This window comes from Condylostylus longicornis, unplaced genomic scaffold (genome assembly GCF_029603195.1).
Source record: "Condylostylus longicornis isolate FDR11 unplaced genomic scaffold, ASM2960319v2 ptg000010l, whole genome shotgun sequence".
NCBI classification, from domain to species: domain Eukaryota; kingdom Metazoa; phylum Arthropoda; class Insecta; order Diptera; family Dolichopodidae; genus Condylostylus; species Condylostylus longicornis.
In genome coordinates, this window is record NW_026577979.1 from 13403727 (window position 1) to 13428265 (window position 24539).

The 24539-nt window shown below is 20.9% G+C and overlaps 1 protein-coding gene across 2 annotated transcripts in view; it reads right to left on the reverse strand.

Annotated features, from left to right (window-relative positions):
• Positions 1 to 1799: 1799 nt before the first annotated feature.
• Positions 1800 to 24539, reverse strand: part of LOC129619085 (myc protein) — a 135447-nt gene continuing 112707 nt past the window's right edge. For both annotated transcript variants that reach the window (XM_055534169.1, XM_055534168.1), the window contains one exon: positions 1800 to 3682. In XM_055534169.1, the coding sequence (XP_055390144.1) occupies positions 2745 to 3682 (938 nt within the window). In that variant the 3' untranslated portion in view covers positions 1800 to 2744. The remainder of the gene's footprint in view (positions 3683 to 24539) is intronic.

A 24539-nucleotide genomic window follows, 5' to 3' on the forward strand; every position in this document is an offset into this window, starting at 1 on the left:
TATAATTTTATTGGAAAATTAATTTATAATGGTGTAGTAAAATTATTAATTTATTTCTTTTTGTATTCAGTAATGAAAAAATTATTAGGAGTAAAAACCGCATTTAAATTTTTAAATGTATTTTAATCAGTATATTATTATTGTACATTTATATGAATGTATATGTTTATTATAAGAAGAAAAAAAATCAGAGAAAAATTAAAAAAAAAAAAATTTGGAATTTTTATTAAAAAATTTAAACAGTCAACATTTTTAAATTCAAAATATTTTTTATTTATAGTGAATGTATTTTATAATGCATCTAAATGTAGGTGTATTTCTTTATAAAAAAAAATCAAGTTTATACATATAATAAAGTAAAAAGGAAGAAGTATGCAATTGTATTAAAATTGTAAAAAAAAGTATTTAAGTAATTAAAATACTTTTTCTAAATCATCAAAAAAAAACTTTTCTTTAACCATTCTTTAAAACCATAAAATCGTAAAATTTTTTTTATCGTGTCAATCATAAATTCTAAAAATATTCATTGATTTAGTCTTTACGTTATATTAACATACGAGATGACATTTTGTCAAAAAAAAAAATTTTTTCTTTTTAAATTTTCACATTATTTTAACTTTTCTAAATAAATATGTCAATATCAAATAAATTTATTAATATCATTAGCAACTTAATAAAAATGCAAATACTATATATCTGCTTATCGTGACTGTCAAATATTCAATATCCGTCAAATAATAATTGTCAAATTTCAATATGCGTTGTTGTTGTGAATGTCAAATGTCAATATGCGTTGTCGTCTTTGTCGTCGTCGTTAATGTCAAATTTTGAATGATTTAGAAAAGTACATACATTTTTTTTTCTTTTTATTAAATTTATATACTCATATGAATTATTTCGTATTTGTTATAATTATAAGAATAATGATAATAGCATTTTTATATATAAAAAAAAATCAATTATAACATAAACATTTTTGTTTTTTTTTTTTTTTGTTTTTGATTCTTTTTTAAATTTTAGTTGCTTTTTTCTTTTTAAATAATTTGTTGAAAATTTAATTATTTATATTGTATATATTAATGTATATATATAGACTTGTAAATATTTACATATATTTGTATACAAAAATTTTATTTACAAAAAAAAATATTTAAAAAAAAAAGAAAAAAAAGCTTAAATTCTATGTTTTTTTTTTTGAATAAATTTTTTAACATTATGTTGCATTTTTCTTTTTCATTCGTTTTTGTTTTCTATTGAATTTTTTTTTTTTTGTTAAAAAAATATATTTACAAAAAATATATTATATTTTTATATATCATTTTAATATTTTTTTATTATCTTGTATTTTTAAGAAACGAATTAATATTTTTCTTTTAGTATTTATGCATTTTTATTAAAACGAAAATTTTTGTTTTTATATTTTAATGTGTATAATAGTTTTCATTCTAATAAAATTTGCTGTTCTAATTATTAAAATAATTTTTTATATTTTTTTATTTTATATTTTTTAATTATTATTTTTAATATTTATTTAAATCATTTTATTTGCATTTATTTTTTATTTAATTTTTCTTCATGTTTTCTTTTCTTTTTAATTATTTAATTTTAATTTTAATTTTTTTTTGTAGTATTTTAATATTTTATTCTACAATATTTTGTTTTTAGTGTTATTATAATAATTAATTGTTTGACAAAAAAAAAATTATTTTATTCATATTTAAAAAATTTAAACAAAAAAGAAAAATTCCTTTCTAATAAAAAAAAAAAAAAAGAAAAGAAAATTTACTTAAATTCTAATTTAAAAAAAAAAGGCTTAAAAATTACATTTTACATTTTTTAAACTTTTTACATTAATATATAAATTTTTTTTTCTTATATATATAAATATATTATATGTGTATTTTATAAGTAAATATAAATTGTATAATATATAAAAATGTAAAAAAAATATGTATATTTATCAATTAATTAATTAATAATAATAATAATAAAAAAAAAATATTTTTAAAAATTAAAAAATTAACATATATAAATCGACAGTTAACAGACAGGGAGGGTCATCTATTCTTTTATTTCAATTGCTTATAAATTTTCTGATCTTAAATTATTTATTTATGTATTTTTTTTTTTTACTTTTTCTTATTTAATTATCCAAAATATATATTTTCATTTATTTTATTTTTAATTCATTTATTTTTAACATTACAATATATTCATTTTTATAATAATTATTTAATTTAACAATTTTTTCTCTTCTTTAAATTTAATAATAAACACCCCCCTGACTAGTATTTAATAGTTTTCTTTGTTTTATTTACACAAAAAAAAAATTAAAAAAAAAAAACATATCTCCTTTTCTATTTACCTTCTTAAAAATTTAATTTTTTTTTCTTCTTTCTTTCTTTTCTTTTATAATAATTATATATATTAAAGTGTTATATGCAATTTAAATTTTTTGTTTGGTTTTATTTTGTATAACATTATTGATATTTTATTATACTTTATAACTATATATAATTTTATACATTTTGTTTTGTTTAATATGTGTATATAATAAGTGTTAGTTCATTGTATTCATTTGTTTTGTTTTTTTTTTATTTGCTGTTATGTGTTATTTTAAATTTTATATAAATTTCATTAATATGTTATTTACATTTCTTTTTTCATTTATCTTAAAGTTAAATTTCATTAGTTTGTTTTTTTTATTCTCTCTTATATTTTATTTAATTTTGTTGTTTCTTTTTTTATTTATATTTCGCCTCCAATATTTCTTTTCTTCTGTGTACTTGCATTATTAATTGATTTTTAAGTTGTAATATTGTTTTTTCATCATGCATTAATTGTTCACATAATTTTGCTGCTTCACGTAATATATGAACTTTTGGTGCTCTTTCTTTATCTTTTATACTTGGTATTTGTTGTTTTAATTCTTCAAATAAATTTTTTAATCCAATACGACGTTGTCTTTCCATATCATTATGTAAATTACGTTTTTCAATTGTATCCTGTTCTTCCATATCATAATTCTTTTTACTATTTGATGATTTTTTATTACTACTTTTACTTGTTGTTGTATTATTACTACTACTGCTGTTATTATTGCTATTATTATTACTATTATTTGTTATTGTTGTATTATTATTATTATTTCGACTTCTTTTACTAGGAGGTAAATATTCATCATTTTGTTGATTTTTTATATTTAATATTGTACTATTATTATTATTAACATTACGTTTTCGGCCAGCCGATATACTATTATTACTACTATTATTATTATTATTATTATTATTATTATTGTTATATTTATTACTATTATTAATATTATTACTACTATCAATATTTTGTTGTTGAGTTTTAATTAAATTATTGCTATTATTATTATTAATATTTGTATTAGAACATTGTGAATTATTATAACGTGGATTACTATTACTACCACCACCACCAACTGATATTGTTTTAATTGGACTCGTTGTCATATTAGATATAGGCATAATTGCATATGGTGGATCAAATGTACCACGTTTTCTTGGAGGTATCGTTCTAATACCATTCGGTGTTTTAACAATTCTCGCTGAAAATTTATTTGCTACTTTATTTTGTAATGCTTTTCTATCTTTATCAGATGGATTTGTTGGAAGTTTTTTATCACCAACGGATACAACATCAATTTCTTCGTCTGTAATAAAGCAAAAAAGAAAAAAAGTAAAATTAATAAACTTTTTCTTTAAATTATTTAAAAATATCTGTAAAATTAAATTTTTGTAAAATGATTGGAGAATTTTATTTGCATAGTTGAAAACCAAAGATGGAAATAGTCATATACATAAATACAAAATATGTATGATTAAAGTCTTTAAAACTTTTATTACATAAAACATTTTATTTTTTTATATGATTAATGAGAACTTTACATTACATCTAATCATACATTGCATGTATGTATACTTATATAAGAGAAAAAGAAGAAACTTTAAAAAAGAAATCTCATAATTAAATTTGAGGTCATTATTTTTGAAAGTTCTTAACACATTTTCCAATTTATCTCATTATATGAATTGTAATCACATAAATGAAATTATCAATAACCATTTAATACATAAGTATGTACATAAATAAACGAATGAATGGAAAAAAAATTTACTTTTGTGAAACACGAGCTTATTTAAAAAAAACCAAAAATAAGAAAAAAAAATTATTAGTCACACGTTGTAAAAAAAATGATAAAGAATCATTGTTGTACAACGCCTCTAAAAATGAGAAAGAAAGAAACAAAAAGTTAAAGGAGAAAAAAAAAAAAACAAGAAACTAAAAATTCGCCACAAAATGGAAAATTCAAAATTTATAACATTTTGCAAATTGTACACGCGTTTTATAATTTTTAAGTATTTTCACACATTTTGTGCGCAAAATATAAGTTTTCAAAAAAAAAAAATGATTTTGCGCATTTTATTTCCCACAAGTTGGTAGTTATACAGTTAACGCACACATACACACAAATTAGATTAGTTGTTAGGTGTAAAAAAAAAATTTAAGAAATTTATTTGCTCTTTTTTTTTTAATTTAAAATAGTTTTCGCTGTTTTTTTTTTTATTAATAACATAATTTTTCGTTCTCTTTGAATTAAAACTTTTATACAAGTTGTTCATAATAATTATTATACATGAGCACATACATAAGTATACATATGCATAGTATGCACGTAATTTATTTAACATAATTAAAATAGCGTTATTATATTAAAAATTTTAATTAATAGAGAGAGATAATGATGGTATGGAAAATGCACTAAGCCAGTACTGATGTAAAAATTTCATAAATATTGTCACAGAAATTCAATTATCTACATATACACACATATATTGTATGAAAATAGCGCCACTTTAACTAATTTTTGGACGGCATTTCAATCATATTATTAATAGACTAAATGATCCAAAGATCACTTCTTATTGAAAATAAATGTGGTTAACAAGAGTAATTTAAGTTTTCATTAAAAAATTTCTTATTAATTGCATTGAGGGTTTTTAATTTTGAATTCCAAATTGTTGGAATGTTTAAGTTGCTCTAGGCTCTAGTGTCTGAACACATAACAGAAAAGAAAATATTTTCTCAGACCAGTTCTGCTATTAAGTTTTTCAAGAAATTAATCAGTTAAGATGAAATTTTTTAAAAAAATATCTCCAAAATCCAAATTCAAAACTAAACTTAACTAAACTAACTAAATTAAAATAATTTTATCTCCAACAGAATTTTTTACTTTAGCTCTCTTCCTAATCAATTTGATTCTATATAATAATTTTATTTTTAGAAATAAATTTTGTACAAATTTTTTAATACATACATATGTTATACACACCCATCAAATTCTAAAATCATAATTTTTAATATAATAAATACATATACACATAAGTATGTAACAATGTATAATAATAATTATATTATGAATTTAATCGAATATAACAAAAAAAAAAAGTTTTTAAAATGTTGCTGCGTAATTAAGAATTCAAATTCCTCTATGAACTAAAATTATATTTATTTATATTTATTTTATTTCTTTTTTTTTATTATTATAATTTTTTTTTAAATAATATTATAATATTATATATCGCATTTATATTTATATTCGTATATATGTATGTATGTATAAGAAAACTATTCATTTTATTTTTAAAATTTAAATATTTGTACATATATTATTTTATAAAATAGTTTTATTATGTACATAAATATGTAAATATAAATTCTATTTAGGTATATACATATGTATAACAAATATGTTTCAATAATATAAAAATATATATTAATAACGTTCACATATACACACTTATGTATATAAAAAGAATTTGATTTTAAGAATTTTACAGACAATCTCTTACGCACAAAATTTAAAACAAAAAAAAAAACTTAAAAAGTTCTAGAGTGCTATGTAACAAAATATATTTTATGTTATACACATATACATATATTGTATATAATGTTATACATATATAAATTTATACATACATGTATAAAAATTTAAAAATTTTTATTTTGAAGCTATTTTTTAAAACCAAAGAAAAACGTCTCTATACCACAATTATATATATATTAGAATAGATTAGAAACTCTAAAATAATTCTAAAACGCAAACTTTTATTTACAACACATTAGAATATACAAAAGTGTTATACTTATTCTGTCATTTAATTTGAATAAGAAAAAAAAGTGTTTTCTTTTTTTTTTTTGAAACAATTTGAAATTCGAAAAAAAAAATACTTTAAAATGACATGTCCACATTCCGTCAGTACCATTCACCCTAAATCTAATTTGATTTCACTCTCTAAATAGAAGAAAAAATAAAAATTATAAAAATAACTTATATAAAAAGTAAAAATAATTTTTAAAACCCCAAAAAGAAAAAGTAAAAATTAATTTTCAAATCAAAATTTCTTCAAAAACACAAAAAAAAAAAAAAAATACCAGAAAAAAATCTTTAATATACAAATTGATTTTTTTTTTTTTTACATTTTTACAATACTATTTATGTTTAAATGTAAAGATTAACACAATACCTACTGAAATAAAAAGCACGAACAAGATAATTAATTGCCCTTTAATATATGAAACGAGAAATGAAAAAACAAGAAATAAAAAAATTATTTCGAAATATAAAAGCGAAAATGTCGCTGTCGTCGCAGAATCACATTCATTTTTTTCTCTTCTCAGCAATAGTATGCATAATACCTATAAGTATAAGAACATTAGAAATGAAATACTTGCATATATAACAGAAAATCTCATTAAGTTGAAAATTTTCGAAATCAAAACTAATTAAGTTAATGAATGCATCTCTTCTCTTCCTATACCAACATACATACAAACATGAATTCTAAATATTTAAATATTTTTAGTAATTTGTTAAAAAACAATTTAAAATAAAAATAGATTCTATTTTTCGGATCTATAAACGTATACAATTATATTTTTAGGCTTTAAAATTAAGATTGATTGAAGTTATATGTAAATTATTAGAATTAAAGGAAAAAAGAGAAATAAAATTAAGAAATAATTAAGTGAAACATTGAAAAATTGATTTTTGTTAGGAAACTATAATTTTCATTAAATTTAAATATATACATACATATATATGTGCATACAAATATTCATATATTTCATCTATCAGTCGTTATATGAAACTCATTATGACGATATTTTAATGTCATTTTAGTCAATTCATTTACTCATTCATTATAGTATTAAACCTAAATATTATATCAGATTACTAGCATATAAAAATACCGTTATATAGTTAACGAAACGATTTTGTTGAAATATACAAGAATTAAGCCGATTTATATTAGAATATTCTATTTTATATATTTCTAGCAAAATTAAATTAACAATGTCTCAATATGATCTGAGCGCCATCCATTTTGAATTATTCATATAAAAAGAGAGAGAATATAAAATTTATTTAAATATAAAATTAGTATGTTGTCATGTTGTTTAAAATTCTCATTTTTTATATTAAAATTTTTGTAAATGATTAATAAATGATTTAAGATTTTTTAATTATTATTCACTAAATATTTTTTCTATTATTATTCTATAATTAATTACTAAAAAATTAAACCAATTATAAATTAATATTATATTTAAAAATACAAATGAACTTAATTTTTTTATTTATTTTTATTAAAATTTAAAAATAATCATTTGTCATAATTAATTATATGCAAGTTTTTTTTAAATAATTTCCTCAATACCATTATATATTTTTTTTATGAGATAAGAACTATTCATGGGGTTCTATTTTGAAAATCTAAAATTATTATTTACAAATAAAAAAAAAAAGAAAATTAAAAAAAATAAAAAGTCTCTTGATTGTTGTTACTCATTGTGTCAAAAACTTTTTTTTTTAATTTAAATTAACCTGATTTTCACATTTGTTTATAAACAATATTCTTATAAAAAAAAATGTTTATAATACAAAATTTGGCATAATCATATTAGAGTACATACATAGTCATTTACTTTGTTGCAAAAACGACAGCATTTAAAATGAAATTTGTGGAGCTGAACACACATGTACATGTAAGTATGAAATTACGCATTGTTTATAAATAAGTACAACACCACCTTTTATTGCTAAAAATATCAAGCGAAAAAATTAAAAAGTACAATAATTAAAATTTAAAAAAAAAATTTTTTTTCGTTTTGCTACAAATACGATATCAATTTTTCTTTTCATACCGAATTAATTTGAAAAAAAAAAAATCATAAAATTTGCGGGAACACGTTTTGTTTTTGTTTTTTCAACGGGTAAAATAATTAAAATTGCGATATTGAATATTAAAAATATAAAATTTATTTATCCTTACATTTCTAATATAGCACTTCAAATTTATTAAAAATATTTAAAGAACAACATGAATTTTAATTTTACAAAAAAAAAAAACTAATATAATTAATTAAATTAAAAATTATTTATTTACATCTAATTTTGAAAATTTTAATTGTAAATTAAAACAAAAAAAATTATATTAAAATTAAATTAAACATGCTTGCGATTGCAATCATTTTATATTATAATTAATTAAAATAATCAGACAGCATAATTAGAGATATACGATTATTTCAAATAATTATTGGCAATACTAGGCCCGTCAGCCAAGTGTCAAATTTTGGTAGCACAACCATGTAATTTGAATATTTGCCAAAAAATATATATACACAGACTTATATATATATATATATATATATATATAGGCATTAGTTAGATAATAATTATCAATATAGTAAATAATATGTGTAGTGAAAATATTCATAATGAAAATGATGATCATTATCTTGCTAGTTGGATAGTGACGTTAGCCATCACAAAATATATATAAGAAGAACAAGAACAAAAAATGAAAATCATGAAAGAATTTCAACTTCCCACGCTCTCTACTACTTTGTTTTCATTTTTTTTCTCTCTATTTTAAACAAAAATTTATGGTCCTTTTTTTTATGTTGAAATTTATGACTTTTTTTCTTAAAAAAAATTTTCCTGCAAATTTTCTTTCGTATTTTTATATAAAAAAAAAAATTAAAAAACCTTGAAGTAAGAAAAATTTATTTGACATAAATTAGGAAGAAACAGTTATTATTACTATCAAATTATTATTAGTACAAACGTACAAACATGTATGAGAAATAGAAAAGAAATTAGGTTAAATTCTCCCAATAAACATTTCTCTTTTTTTTCTGCTTTATTTTTAGAAAATCATTTAATTTTTTTTTTATTGATTCAATAACGTCACACTTCAGACATAAAGACGCAGTAAGAGTGAAAGGACATTTTTATTTTTATTTTATTTATTTATTATTATTTTTTTGTTTTAAACAATTTTTATAATAAAAAATATTTATTAAATGTAAAGAAGGAAAAGAAATTATTGTATTTGTATTGAAAATAAAAATTATAATTTTGTCATGAATGAAATATGAGTAAGAAAAAAAAAAGAGAGAAGAAATTACAAAAAAAATTAAAAATAGAAAATATTGGAATTTGAATTTTTTTTTCTTAAATGTCGGAAAACTTATATAAACTTTATTATTGTAGAGTTTAAATGCCAATGGAAGAGAGAATAATAAAAAAGAGGGAAGAAATTTAATAGAAAAAAAGCCTTAAACTTGACCATTTTTGTTTCTATTTTTATTGATAATATAGAAATTAAGTATGTACTCCAAATGCAAATTATTTTACGTACGAAAGTACATTACATTTTATTTTACATAACAATAATAGGGAAATTTTGGAATTACCCTACATATTTGAATATTTTTTAAGATAAGTAACATATAAAAATCTGTTATACATAATATAATACTATTTTTAAAAGTAATTTTAAAAGAGTTAAATGTTAAAGTTTATGACGTTTCGCCTTTTTCGAAATGTCAGAAAATTTAATGTCACAGATCTTAAAAAGATTTGACTCTTTTCAGAGTCATATGCTCCTACACTCGACAGTAATATTATATTGTGTCCTATATTCATACAAACATAATACGCATATATTTATATAAAATTATTGGAGAAATAAAATTTGTTAAGAGCTGTCGTAAAATAAAACACTCTTAAAATCGGAGGAGATTTTAATACAAAGCGACAGGGGAGATTATTGTCTTTATTGAAATAAATTGAAATTTAGAATAGCATTATAAATTGTATAACAGTATAATATGTAATTAATATTTTAAATAAACTACTTTAACAAATTGTAGTAATAATATTTATGTTCCAGAATTACATACGTATGAATGTTATTCATACGTATGTAATTAAATGTAGATGTACTTTAGTCAAATGAAGCAAATAGCAAAATTTTTATAGCAAATAAACGAAACAGATTTATTTCTTAAGTATTAGTAACTATTTCTTACTGCCTTACCCTATTACTCTACTCAGGGCACATTTCTAATAAACTATTATGTATATTTATGTATTTAAAATAATTTATACAAATGATTTACATAATATTTTGTACGTATACATTAGGTAAATGAAATTTAAAATTAATTTTATTTATAAAATCACGAAATTTATTATTATTACTTTAAGATATTATTAATAATATCTTTGTATGTGGATCTCTCTCATTATCGGTAATTATTTAATAATTATGTACTTACATATACTTATGTATGTAATGTAAGTATGTATAACAAAAACAATATAATAAGCAAATATATTATTTTTAAAATCACGTGCATTATTATTTTCCCTCACTTCTCCAACCATTTATTTTGGCTTCTGTTTTACTAAAGCATCAAATTTGTAAATCAATACCAGATCTTTTAATAAAGAAATTGATATATTCTGGACACACGTATACAGAAATATTATGCAAGAGTTTATATATGTATGTACATACATATGTATGTATGAATTTAGTTCATTTGTTCCATAGGCTCAAATTCTATAGAACTTTCATTTTAATTCCGATAAGTATGTGGGTATGAAAAATTTTCCACTTTCCATACAAGTAGTACGACGTGTTGTATGTCGTGTACCATAAAGAAATTTCAAAATTGGAAAAAATAAGGAAAAAATTCCTTCAACTCTAAAAAAAAAAAAATCTGCCTCTTTTCTTCTTATTCTGTACATTTTTTCTTTTTTATATGTGCGTTACGTTACGTAAAAGAATTTTATTTTACTTTTTCTTATTTATTTATGTTTTTTCTTTTCTTTCTTTTTTTTTCTATTCATTTTCTTTCGTTCCAAAAATTTATTTTTTCCGCATAGCAACAAAACTTAAAAACGATACGGAACGGAATAGTAAAAATTGTAAAACATAAAAAAAATGCTTTATTTTTATGGTATTATTCTGTTTTTTTTTTTTATTTATTTTTGTTTTTCTTGTTTTTATTTCTGTTTTATAGTGGCGTTTTAAAAAAAAAAAAATTTTTTAACGTTAAAAACCTATATAGATAAGCAATAATTGGAAAATATTTGCGCAAAAACTAGTTTGAGCGATAAGTGTAGTTAGATTAGTTAATGTGTGAGTAGTAAGCACAAATATGCAAACAAAACGTGTAAGAAGGTTACCTAAGATTGTTTAAAATGTGAAAAAAAATAATAATAAGAGAATGGTATTCTATTCTAGGTTTTGTATTTCATACCCAGGTTATTATTAATAATGCAGAATACTAGTTTGAAACATCTGTTGCAGATCAGATAGAAATAAACCGAAGTTGCTTAAAATACTTTCAATATTATGCGAAATTAACGCAAAATTTAAGTTAATCAAGTAAAGAATTAATTAAATTTGATTTTATAATTTTCTTCTTAATATCAGAATTTAATATTTAATAGAATAGGTAATTAAAATTATGAAGGAAAAACATTGAAATTTAATATATTTAAGAGATTTTCTCATATATTAAAATACGAGAGAGTAATGTACTTTATGTAAGTAGACACGTGCACATTGTTCACTTTAGAACACTTTAAATATCACATTTTCGATTTAAAAAAGTAATTTCAAAAACTTAAAGTAATTTCAAAAACATGGAACGTATGTTCCATGCCTCTCCATTATAACAAAATACTGTTTTTAACGTCATTCATCAAATTAGACTATTAGAGTATAATAATACAGAGAAATAGTCATCGATTTTTTTGTATATAATAGAAAGAGATGTAAAATAAAAACCGAAATAGTATTGTGTTAGAAAGAGAAATAAATATATAGTTTAAGAATAGAGAAGTTTTTTTTTCTCTATTTTTTATTTTTTTTTTTTGTAAATATGAATGTACTATATACATTTTAAATATGTATATGAATATTATATACAAAATATAGAAAATTATATTATTATATTTACATATTGCCATATGCGTACATATGTATGTATGTATATACTGTGCGGTTTAAATATGCCCACACATGTATACATAATTATAAAATTTTATATACAACACACATTCATATAAATTTTTTATAGAAAATGTTTAAAAAAGCCGGTTGATGTCGTCAGCAATGGAAAAAAAAGAGAAAAACGAAAAATAACATAACATAAAAGAAAAAAAAAATATTTCTAACTTTTCATTAACGGTTTATGTATTTAGAAAAAAAAATACTTCTTTTATTGCTATTATTTTTTTTGTCGACTATAAACGACTTTAATCAGTCATTTAGTCATATTTCCAGTTATTCACTCATCAAACTTTTTTTTTTGTATGAAAGTATGTACAAATTACTTTTTAAAAAGAATTTTTTTTCTTTTTGTAATTTTTAGTTAAGTATTATTAAAATTAAAACTTAAGCAAGTATTTAAAGTATTTTAATGAATTTCAATAAAATATTGATGAATTTGAACTTAGGTATTGTATTTTATCCATTCATTGCAAAGAGAAAGCAAATTAAAGAGAGTTTGAATAAAGAAATTCAACCAACTCTACACTCTCCAATCTCCATATTTTATTCACTTAAATATTCTGATATATTGTCGATTGTTTGTCATTTAAGTTCATTTTCGATTATTTCGATAAGTTCCTCTTCAAATTTAATTTTGATATTAATAGTTATTTGAACTTAAATTTGTTTCTCGAAAATATTTCGAATATTTAAAGTAATACGTCATTGTCGTCGTTGTTATACTTACTAATTTGGAAGAAAATAATTTAATTTTGTATTTTAAAATCTTGAAGTAACTCAATTTACACTCGAAAATTAAATGATTTTTGGTCAATTCGATGCACCATTTCGAACTTTTATTTTTCGAAATCAAATGAAAATTTGATAATTATAGTTATACTTTTTATATAGAGGTAATTTTATTCTTCCTGTATTTTCAGTCTTCGCTATATTTCACTTTGCATTTTTGATTAACAATTTTCTCTTATGTAACAAAATATTTGTGGTACATAAGATTTTGACAGATTTTACTCACTCACTTAAAATTTTAACAAGCTAAATTTTTTTTTTAATCTTAAATTTCTTAAAAAAATCATTATAATATTTTTAATATCCTACTATTTATCAAATAATATATTACGAAGATAAATAATATAATTGGTATCAAATTTATTATAAAACCAAATACTTTTCACTCTGCATTCGAATTTTATGTCGTCAAAAAAAAATTTAAACAATTTAATTAAGGAAATTATTGTATGTATGTATGTGCGCACTTAGGCGAATTATACCAAGAAATGTAAATATGTACATACAACAAACCATATACCTTTCCGAAACCTGAAGAAAATTAAAAGAAATGACATAAAATGTTTTTATTTCTATTTTCTTCAGAGGAAAACTTTATAAGTAAGAAAAAAGTTTAAAATTTAATGGAGCAAAAATAGAAGACATTAAATGAGAAATAATAAAAATAATAACCTTGTTTATAAATTGTCAAAATAATATAACAAAAAAAAATAGAACAATAAATAAATATAAACAAATTTACGGAACATTGTTTATGTGCAAGTACATAAGCACATACTTATGTACATTCATGCAGATACAAAAACAATATTTATAACTTAATCTTCTTTGATTGATTATTTTTTATTTTTGTTTTTTTTTTGTCTCAATAAAATTGGAAAAATTCTAAAACTAGACTTACAGTAGACAAAAATTTCTTTTTATGACCTATTTATTTTTTTTCCATGTTTTTATTTTTTTATTGTTTTATTATATGTACATACATACATACAATGTATGTATCCCATAAATAATCAAATATATCTGTTATATTTTTTAATAAGTATGTATACCCACAAGTACACATTATATCTACAAGCAATGCAAATACTCTCATATGTACGTTCGTACATACATGAATCATGTAACATTATATAAGAAAGCATTTTACATATTAAAAAAAAAAAATATTTTGGGGGGTTGTTGGGGGGTGATTTAATAAAAAAAAAAACAAAAACATGAATAAATTGACCACAAACTTAGATAATATTTATTACGCACTTTTAAAATTTAAGTAAATAGGAAAAGAAATTATGTAGAATAAATTTTATTTGTTATTATTAGAACAACACGTGCATACCAATTTATTGACAACAATAAAATTAGAAAAAAAAATTTGGAATATTTTTAGTATTGTAAAACTATTCCTTATTATTATATTTAGTTTAGATAAATAAATTTTAATAAATTTTTTCTTACATAATTTTATTCAATTTTACAAAATGTAAAAGTTTAATAACGTTATTTATTAAACACTCATAACTGTTATGGTTACTTGATTTTGATAATTAAGTAGGATTGCGACTAAAACAAGAATTATAAAATTTATTGCATACTGTTAGGCACCATTTCCAATAATAAATTCAAATAAAATGTAGAATTATTTACTTTTAATTATGTTTTAAATTTATTTAACGATTTTTGATGAAGGTTTCAAAATATTTCTTCGTCGATTGTAGTTAAGAACATCAAATTTGAAATTTTGTAGAAAACCACTAGAAGTTCGATTGTAAAACAAATTGGAATTGCAAAATTTTGATTGCATGTTTAGTTTCAATATGTTTTTTTAATTATACTACGACAGTGTCTTTAAATTTTTTAAAACAAATTTTTTTTTAACAATGCATGCAATATTTAATTATTAAATGGTCTGCAAATTTAATATCAAGTTCGAATTAATAAATAATCAAAAATATCCTATAGGAGTATAAAATTTTCAAATGAAATTTTATTTTTACTTTTCTGTAAATACACTTTTAAAAAATTACGATATTAATATTAACAAATTTTTCTCTGTATATAAAATAATTTTTCTGTGTGAGAAATTTTGAGCTTCAGAAAAAAAAATTAATCATCCAAAAATTATGATACACCTTTAAACATTTTCCAAAAAAAAAAATTTAAAAATAAAACTTATTCCTTAAATTTTTAAAGAACAAAGCAAATACAATTTTGAAATTTTGTTAAAATTTAAATAGAGTATAACAGTTTTGACTTTTAATTTTTTTTTTGTAGTGTATATTTATTATTCAAACGATAGTCATACAGACAAAGATAAAGCAATATGAATTCTTTCCATGTTCATATTTTTTACGAAATCAAAAAAAAAAAAAACAAACAAAACTCTATTAAGAAAGTTCAAAACCTCCAAAATCCCCAAATGATGCAGGAATAACAAAATTTTAGAATAATAATGAAAATTTTCTCAAAACTTGAAATTGTACACATGAATAGATTTTCAGGTTTTATTTTAGTTTCCAATATTTTTTCTTATTTTTCTTATTTATTCGTTTTTATTAATAATAAATGAGAAGAAAAAATTCTGAAAGATTTGTAAAAAAAGTATATATTAAGTATTCTTGTCACAAAGATATGGTGACTTCATTCGAATTTATCCAATACTTTATAAAATGTTTATAATTAGATAAAAATGAATTTGAAATGATTTTTTAACAACGACAACATTTGCCAGCTCAAATATTTTGTAGTGTATATAAGAGTAAAAATTAAGAGTGCCTCAATTTGTAAATTGAGTCGTTTTTGAGCAGAGTAGTTAGAGAATTGCAAGATATTTGTTTATCAAATGATTTACGAATTATGTTTTATAATTTTTAAGTTAAATACAGTAAAATACTAGTAAATTCAATGATAAGTGAAAAAATGTAAGTTTTATTAAAATTTTCATTTAAATTTTACAAAATTCGTAATCAAAATGCAACATGATTACGAATATAGAATTTTGCACAGAAGTTTTTAAATGCAAATAATTTTAGGCAACTTCGAGATCTCAAAACCCAAATTCTAAACTCTATTCATATATTCTGCATAGAGTATCTCTATGAGTATTGTTCTAAAACTTTTATATTAAAAATATTGGTAGAATAGAAAGAAATTGATAAATTTTTTTAAAAATTTTTTTCATTTTGACCTTTAATAAAAATTTTCTTTACATTTATTTATAAGGAATTTTTTTTTTCATATTTGGAAAAGTTTGAATTTTAAAATAATCTCTATAATCATAGAATGGAACTGAACATGATATTCGTTTATGTACACACACATATACACAACATTTTTCAATATACATATATACATAATTCTTTTCTTTATTTTTTAAATCCGAAAGACTTTTATTTTGTCTATTTTTTCGATTTTCTTCATTTTAAACATACAAAATCGTATAAATTTCACTATATCTGTACAAAAAAAAATAGATATGAAAAATCATTAATTTACTAAAATGTTAGAAAATGATTTTTGACATTACAAAAAAAAAAGAACGAACTAACATTCAGAATAGATTAAAGGAAAATATCAAATTTGGAACTCTATACGAATACGATGGTATTTTTGATATACGAACGCATATTGACATACATTAATATGTGTATACATCGAATCGCCCATAATAACAAGAATAAGTCTATAATTAAAAATCTAAATAGATTTGAAATTAAAATAGAATGAAAGGAGGAAAAAAAAATATAAAAATTTTTTGTGTAAAAAGCCACCTTTAAGAGACTTTTTTCTTTTTCATTTTTGAATCATATTGTATTACTGTAAAAGCCCATAAGCAACGAGTTTTTTTTTTTTAAGCAAGAGTTTTCATTATTTTTGCTTCTTTTTTTAAATAATTACTGCTTAAGGCACATTAGGTGTATTTTACAGTAGGCATGAGTGTTTTTAATAAAATTTAAGTAAATTAATGAAATAAGGCAAAAGAATAAAAAAAAATCTGTATTAGCTTAATAAAGCATGTACCGTACATATATAATTAATTTAAATGAGGTTAACAATTTACATAAGTCAGCAAACAAGAATTTATGTATATTTATATATGTGCGTAATTATTATGTAACAATCAATATGTAAAAAATTTGATATGTATGTAGATTTAAATTTTAAATAGCTTAACTTATGATATTGTCATCCAATAGCAAAAATCGAAAAGGGTTTTTTTACTTATTAAAATACTAACATCAAAGTTTTATTGAGAATATTTTTTACTATTGTACATACATTTATTACTCTTATTCAATATCATCTTTCTTATTTCTCAAATCATAACACATTTCTCAAATTTGACATTTTATTCAGTAATGAGAGAATTTTTTTTTTACTCATCATATTATTGTTTTTTAATTAATCTGTTATTTTATTCCCCTGTACATTATTCTGTTAATCAATAAAATAATTGATCATAGCTAATATTATGCTCAATGATATAAATACATTTGTATTTTATTTAAAGAAAAGAAGTATTAATTAAAAAAATAAACCTTAGATTAAGTATTAATTAATTAATTTTGTAAATAATTTATTAAATTAAAAATTATCTTCTACTCAATTTAAAATTTTAATTATTTTCGATAATTTATAGTAACAAAAGCAAATGTATTTATAGACTATGGTATGTACATATATACTTTGTTACATTTCTTATACTTATATGTATATACATACGTAATCATATACAAAATTTTAACAATATAAAAAAAAATAAAAATAAAAATGACTTTTTTTTCTTCATCTGTCTTTTCTTGCTTTATTCTCTATATTTTTTTAAACGCTTTGGTTGATTAAATATGAAAATTCACTTGGTTTCTTTTAATTTTCTCTTTTATTATCAAATTTGAATATTCATGGTTTTTATATACATAAATGCTTGTATACTTAAAGAATTAATACACATTTACAAATCAATATAATATTATATATATATCTACATATATACGCATCTTAATAAATATAATTTTACGTTTTAAAATTTTAAAAGTTGAGAAAACTTGCTTTTAAAATTGAGATACATTGAAAATCCGGTTTGAAACCGATATTTTATAGAATCTAAAAAAAAAAAAGAAAAAAGTTCTAATTTTTTTTACACACACAAGCATTATTTTAATAACGACAATAATTATTATAAATGTACGTATAATAGTAAGCGAATGATAATGACGTCAAAAGCAAAAGTCCACAAGAACACTTCTAATGTAAATTATTAAAAAAAAAAAATTGTTAGAATGAAAATTTTTAAAATAAAAATAAATTTAGAAATATTATCTATTTACAAAAATTAAATATCTGTATAACAGATAGGCTATAAAAATTGATTTGAAATTTCATAAAATTTAAAATAAAAAAATTTTAAAATATTTAAATGAGATAAGTGATGGAAAATTTTTAAAATAACACCAAACCGTATCCGAATATAAAATACTAATATAAAATTAATTTAAATATTTTACATAAAAATATTAAATTATAGGTAGCTTTTCCTTTCATATTAATATTTGTCTTTTAGATTTTATGTGTTAAAAGACCAAAAAAAATAATAATAATTTTTAAAAACTATTACAGTGAAACAAATTTTTACAAAACTGTTATACTTATTTATTATTACTGTTATACGTATAATAGTAAATATTTTTAGTATTTATTCAAATTACCGGAATTTAATTTTAAAACTTTATAATAAGCTTCAATTTTAAATTTATAAAATTTTGCAGTTGAAAATTAAATAAAAATATAATTTTAATAATAATAATATGTTATTGTTATTTTAATAATGCCGAATTTATTCTTTAGTCTTACATTCAAAAAAATCATTAAAAAATAGTTAACTACGTTCTACTGTTGTTGTCTTTTTGTTTATTATTTATAATGTTAAATCTATCAGACTTCAAGATATTAAAAAATCAAAATAACAAAATAAAAAATAAATAGTAGTTAAAAATATTTCGGTTATATTTTTACATAATTTTCTCATAAAGCAGCACATTATAAAAATAAGAAAATATAAGAAATATTTTTTTGTAATAAAATCAAAAGAACAGCTTGAAATATTCTTCGCTTTTAATGCGTATAAAATTGTATAAAATTATGTATGTACAGTGAACAGCAACTAATTAGCACACTATGCAAAATTTGTAAAACAACGTATATTTGACTTTGAAAATTGGGGATTTTCATCCATTTTTTTTATTTTTTAAAAACTTCAATAAATGCTAAATTAATAAAAAGAAAATTATTTTCATAAATTTTGAAAAATTCAATATAACAACTCATTTATATCAATAATTAAGAATATTCACCCCGCAGCTAATTAGCACACTTAAAAAGAAACTCATTTTTAACCACTGTGAGGTGCTATTCATATATTAACAAATAAATATTTGGTAGGATAGCCCTTGTCCTTTGTAACTTCGGCAAGTCGAGTGAACCAGCTCTTCACCAATCGGTGACACATTTGAGCAGGAGTTGCTTTCAACCCTTTCTGAACTTCTTCAAATAATTCTCGTAAATTTTTTACTTCGTTCTGTTTTACAATCTTGTGAACATCATTCCAGAAATTCTCAATAAGATTGAGGTCGAGACTTTGTGGGGATCTAATTCAAAGTATTTATTTTTTCATCTTTTAACCATCTTTTTACTGACCTTGCCGGATGTTTTTTGTCGTTGTCATGCATTAATGTCCAGGACATCGACATTTTTTCATCTACATGATTCACCATCGTATTTTTCAAAATTTCCAAGTACAAATATTGAGTTAAATTTTATTTAATGTATATATTTGGATTTATACCGCATCGTGGCATACAATCCCAAACTTTAGCATTTCCACTCCAATGCTTTATTGTTTTTGCTGTATATTTTGAGTTAAGCTCGCAAGCCTTAGGACGCCATACAGCTACTTTTCGGTCTGAACCCATTCTATTGAACTTGCTTTCGACTTACCGCATAACACTTTCTTCCAAAATGAAAGGGTTTCATCGATATGCTACTCCGCAAAACTTAATCTCTTTAAACAGTTCTTTTCTAACACAAAGGTCTTTTGTTTTGAAACATAATATTTTATTCCACCATCATGAAATCGTCATCTAGTAGTATCTTGCCAATTTCAACTCGATAAGAACTTTTTTAAGACTCTTTGAATTTAAGAGACGAAGCGAAAAGGGGTTCCTTTTACATATCTCACTATTATTCTATCTTCAAGTGCAGTAGTTTTCTTCGGCCACAGTTTTCTCTTCTGATTTTCATAAGAACTATGTATGTTAACATGTTTAATCGCATTATAAATAATTTTTCTAGAAAGCTTAAGCATTTTTGATATTTCTGAAACATTAAAACGTTCTTCTTTTAATTTACATATAGTCTTCCTTTGCTCAAGTGTACAACTTTTCGATTTACCCATTTCATTCCAAATAACTACAGAAGTTTTGAAATTATTTTTGTTTTTATTACTCAAATTAGATTTGTAGTAATCCAACTAAACCAAAATGTCGAAATTATCACTTAAAAATTTTAAGAACCACGTTGATTTTGCAAAATTGGAAAGTGTGCTAATTAGTTGCGGCTCGAAAATAAGAACGTAAACAAATGATGTGATTTTTTTCTAAGAATTGAAGACACTAGTTTATAAAATGTAACAAAATTTGTTGCAACATATTATAAAGAGTCATTATGCTAATCATAAGATATAACACGAGAAAACGGAAACGAACAGAACGCAGATGATTTAAAAATTTTTTATGTGTGCTAATTAGTTGCTGTCCACTGTATGTATGTAATATGTGTTAGGAGTATAAAAGCTTTATTATATGAAAACCAGACTGCCTCATTTTTTATAGTACATTTTATTTAAAATATTTTAATTTTGTATTATAGTCTTTTATTTAAAATTAACTTAACATAACATAAAATTTTATTATTATTATTAATGTTTTTCATTATTTATTTTTTTTTTTATTTTATAAATATACCTTTGATTATAAGAATGCTACTAAAATGCACCAGTTGAATTCAATAAATTTTTAATTTTTTTTTTTTTTTTTTTGTAGCAAATACCTTGTATCATCGCTTTTTCATTAAAAGTGAAAGAGCAAAAAATAAAATAAAATAAATGCTTTCCTCTCAAAAAGAAAAGGAATTTAATTTTACAGTCGAAAACGCCGTTATAATCAATTGAAAATGATAATACGGAGCTGAGACTGTGGTTTTTGGTGAATAAAAAAAAATTTTTTTTTGTGTTCTAAATTATTATAAACATTTCATTTTTTCAAAGAATACTTCTATTCTTTATAAATCTAAAACCATGTTGAGCATTTTTTACTAGCATTTGATTATTATATATTAATAATATTAATAAAAGAATTTAAATATTAATATAAATATTAGATATAACATACATACATTTGCATATGAATAATATTTATTCACGTAGTGAAATATGTATATAAAATTAAAAAATATTAGGCCGTATCAATGAGTACGTGAACCGGATTCTGTTAATTATTTAAGATAAAAAACAATATTATTGAAAACCTTTATAGAATATCCAAATTGTTGGAAATTCGTTAGATATAGTACATGCAACATTGCAACATGACAATTATTTTGAATAAAATGTTCTTGTAATAAATATTTTAATACAGTATTTTCATACTGTATTAAAATATTTATATTTAAAATATTATATGTACTGTTATCTGTTCTAAATAAGTATGTATATGAAAGCAGAATTACTTTATAGAGTTTAGAGTATAACAGTATGATCATTTTGTAAGCGTTATTCAAAATTACATTTTCTTAACATTGCTGTAAAGAATTTGCATTAGATTATATTTAATATTTTTAATAATATGTATATAAATTTTTATAGGTATAAGACAAGTGTGTTACATACTATGTATTTATATGTAGGAACAAAATAGGCGCCAAATACTTAATTTTAACTTTGGTTTTTATTTAATTTAACAATAAATACCTACTGTTGGGCGCATAGAGTAAAAAGTCATATGTGAAACTGTACATTTTTCTTATTTGTTTTCTAAAAAAAAAATATACATAAATGGAATGAAAGTAAAAATCAAGAATGAAAAAGAAAACCGCAATGTACAAAGAAAAAGAAAAAAAATGAATTTTCCATTTCATGCCGTCTTTTTTTGTCTTTTGCAATAAAATTCCACATGTTGTCACACAATAGGTACATGTATAAATGTATGTATTTATGAATGTAATTTAAGAAATCATATTTTTTCTACAATTTACATACTTTTATTATTATTTTCTTTGAAGCCCTTGTGTTAATATCATTATTAACATTATTGTTATTATTGATATTTTTATTATTATTATTTTTATTACTGTTTCTACTGTTATTGTTCAATACAATTTGTTGTTTATTATGAGAACCAGTTGTGAGTTTTTAAACAGTTCATTTTTGAAAAATATTCATTATAATTATTATTCTGGTAAGTATAAGACTGCTAGCTACAGATAGCCGCAAAGTTTTAGGAAAAAAAAATCCATTAAAAACCAATAAAATAACCAAGCGAAAAGCAAATTTCACATTTTTACTGTCTCTCATACATATGTATATGAAAGAATAAGCTGTCGGAATGACCGGTTTATCACAAAATAAGAAAAGAAAAACACACAACCATACATACATTCGTGTAAATTCTGATCGAAATCATAAATATTACAAGTAGGTATATGCAAATAAAAAATACGAATGTAAATATTTATAAGATTTGATATTTAATATGCAGAAATTTTTTTCAAAAGTTATACATCCTCATACTTTATAAACATTATTGCATATGAGTAGGTATGTGATAAAAAAAAATTTAAGGCAATATAAAGTTGGTGTACCTACTTACTTGTAATACAAAATTCAAGTTTGAATTCATTTTTGCAACATGCATATGAAATTGCAAAACAAATGCATTTCTGCATCATCATTTTTTGAGAAAAGAGAACAAAAGAGAACATTGTTAAAACCATTCTTATTAAATTGCTGTAACAATTTAAAACAGTGATAAAAATTTGCACGACATTTAGTATCTTACAATTTTGTTAATTTGAGAAATTGCATAAAATATGTAATTTAATAATTTTTCAAAGAATACTTTAAAATCACTATTATTCATAATACCTAATATAAAATATTTTTAATATGGTCGAAAGAATTTTGCCAATTGCTTCTAATATTAATAAATGTTTAAAAAATAAATTTCTTTTAATTCGTCATAATTATTATTCAAGATAATTTTGCTTATTATTTTTAAGGCTAATAAAAATATCAAATTTCAAAATTAGTGCCACATTAAAAGTGTCCACATAGGTACCATATTGTCAGATTTAAAGTTAAATTTATAAGTATATAAGAATTTTTTATTAGTAATCAACTTCAGCATAATTGTTATCAATTCGAAATAAAATTTTTATTTAATAAGTAAAATAATTCAGATAATCTGTAATAACACCCAAAGAGCAAAGTAATCCTTGTATGTATGCTTTATTAAGAATTAAAAATTGTATGATACAAGAGTCGTATTTATTTTAATATTTAGCACACATACCTCCCATAGAGTAAGAACATACATACTGTTGTTAGCTACTTGCATATAAAAACTATAAATATTATTAATAATGAAGATTAAGGCTATAAGAAACAATAATAACAACAATAAATAATGAAATATGACAAATCTTAACTTTAAAGATTACAAACCATTTTATGTTTCATAATTTTTTGTATTTTTTACAAGTTAATAACGGAAATGAAATATATTTTCGCACGAAATGAATTTTTATTTACATACAACAATACCATGGTCATAAAAATTTTTATCATAAATGAATGAGAGTACATTTACGTTATTACGACATGCATTCATACGTACGTAAACTTTAACATAATATTCACAAAAAAACAATTTTGCATAACGTGTAAACGTAACATATAAGAACCTGCATACATAGATTCATAAATTTAAATTTGCATTATTTTATTTAAAAATTTTCTAAAAAGTCACCACAAGAATATAGTTTATGTATGCATATAATGTATGTATGTATGTGCAAGGAAAAGGGGTACAAAAAAAATAACAATAAACAAAATTGAAAAGAAAAGCAAAAAAAAAATTAAAAATAAATTTTTTTGCGCGGACTCTACTGCCATGCTAATAAAAAATAATAATATTAAAAAAATATAGTAAAGTTTATGCTAATCCAACATGTTTAAGATCAAGAGGGGAGAGAGTCACAAGTAGAGAATTGAAAATTTTCATGTGAGTA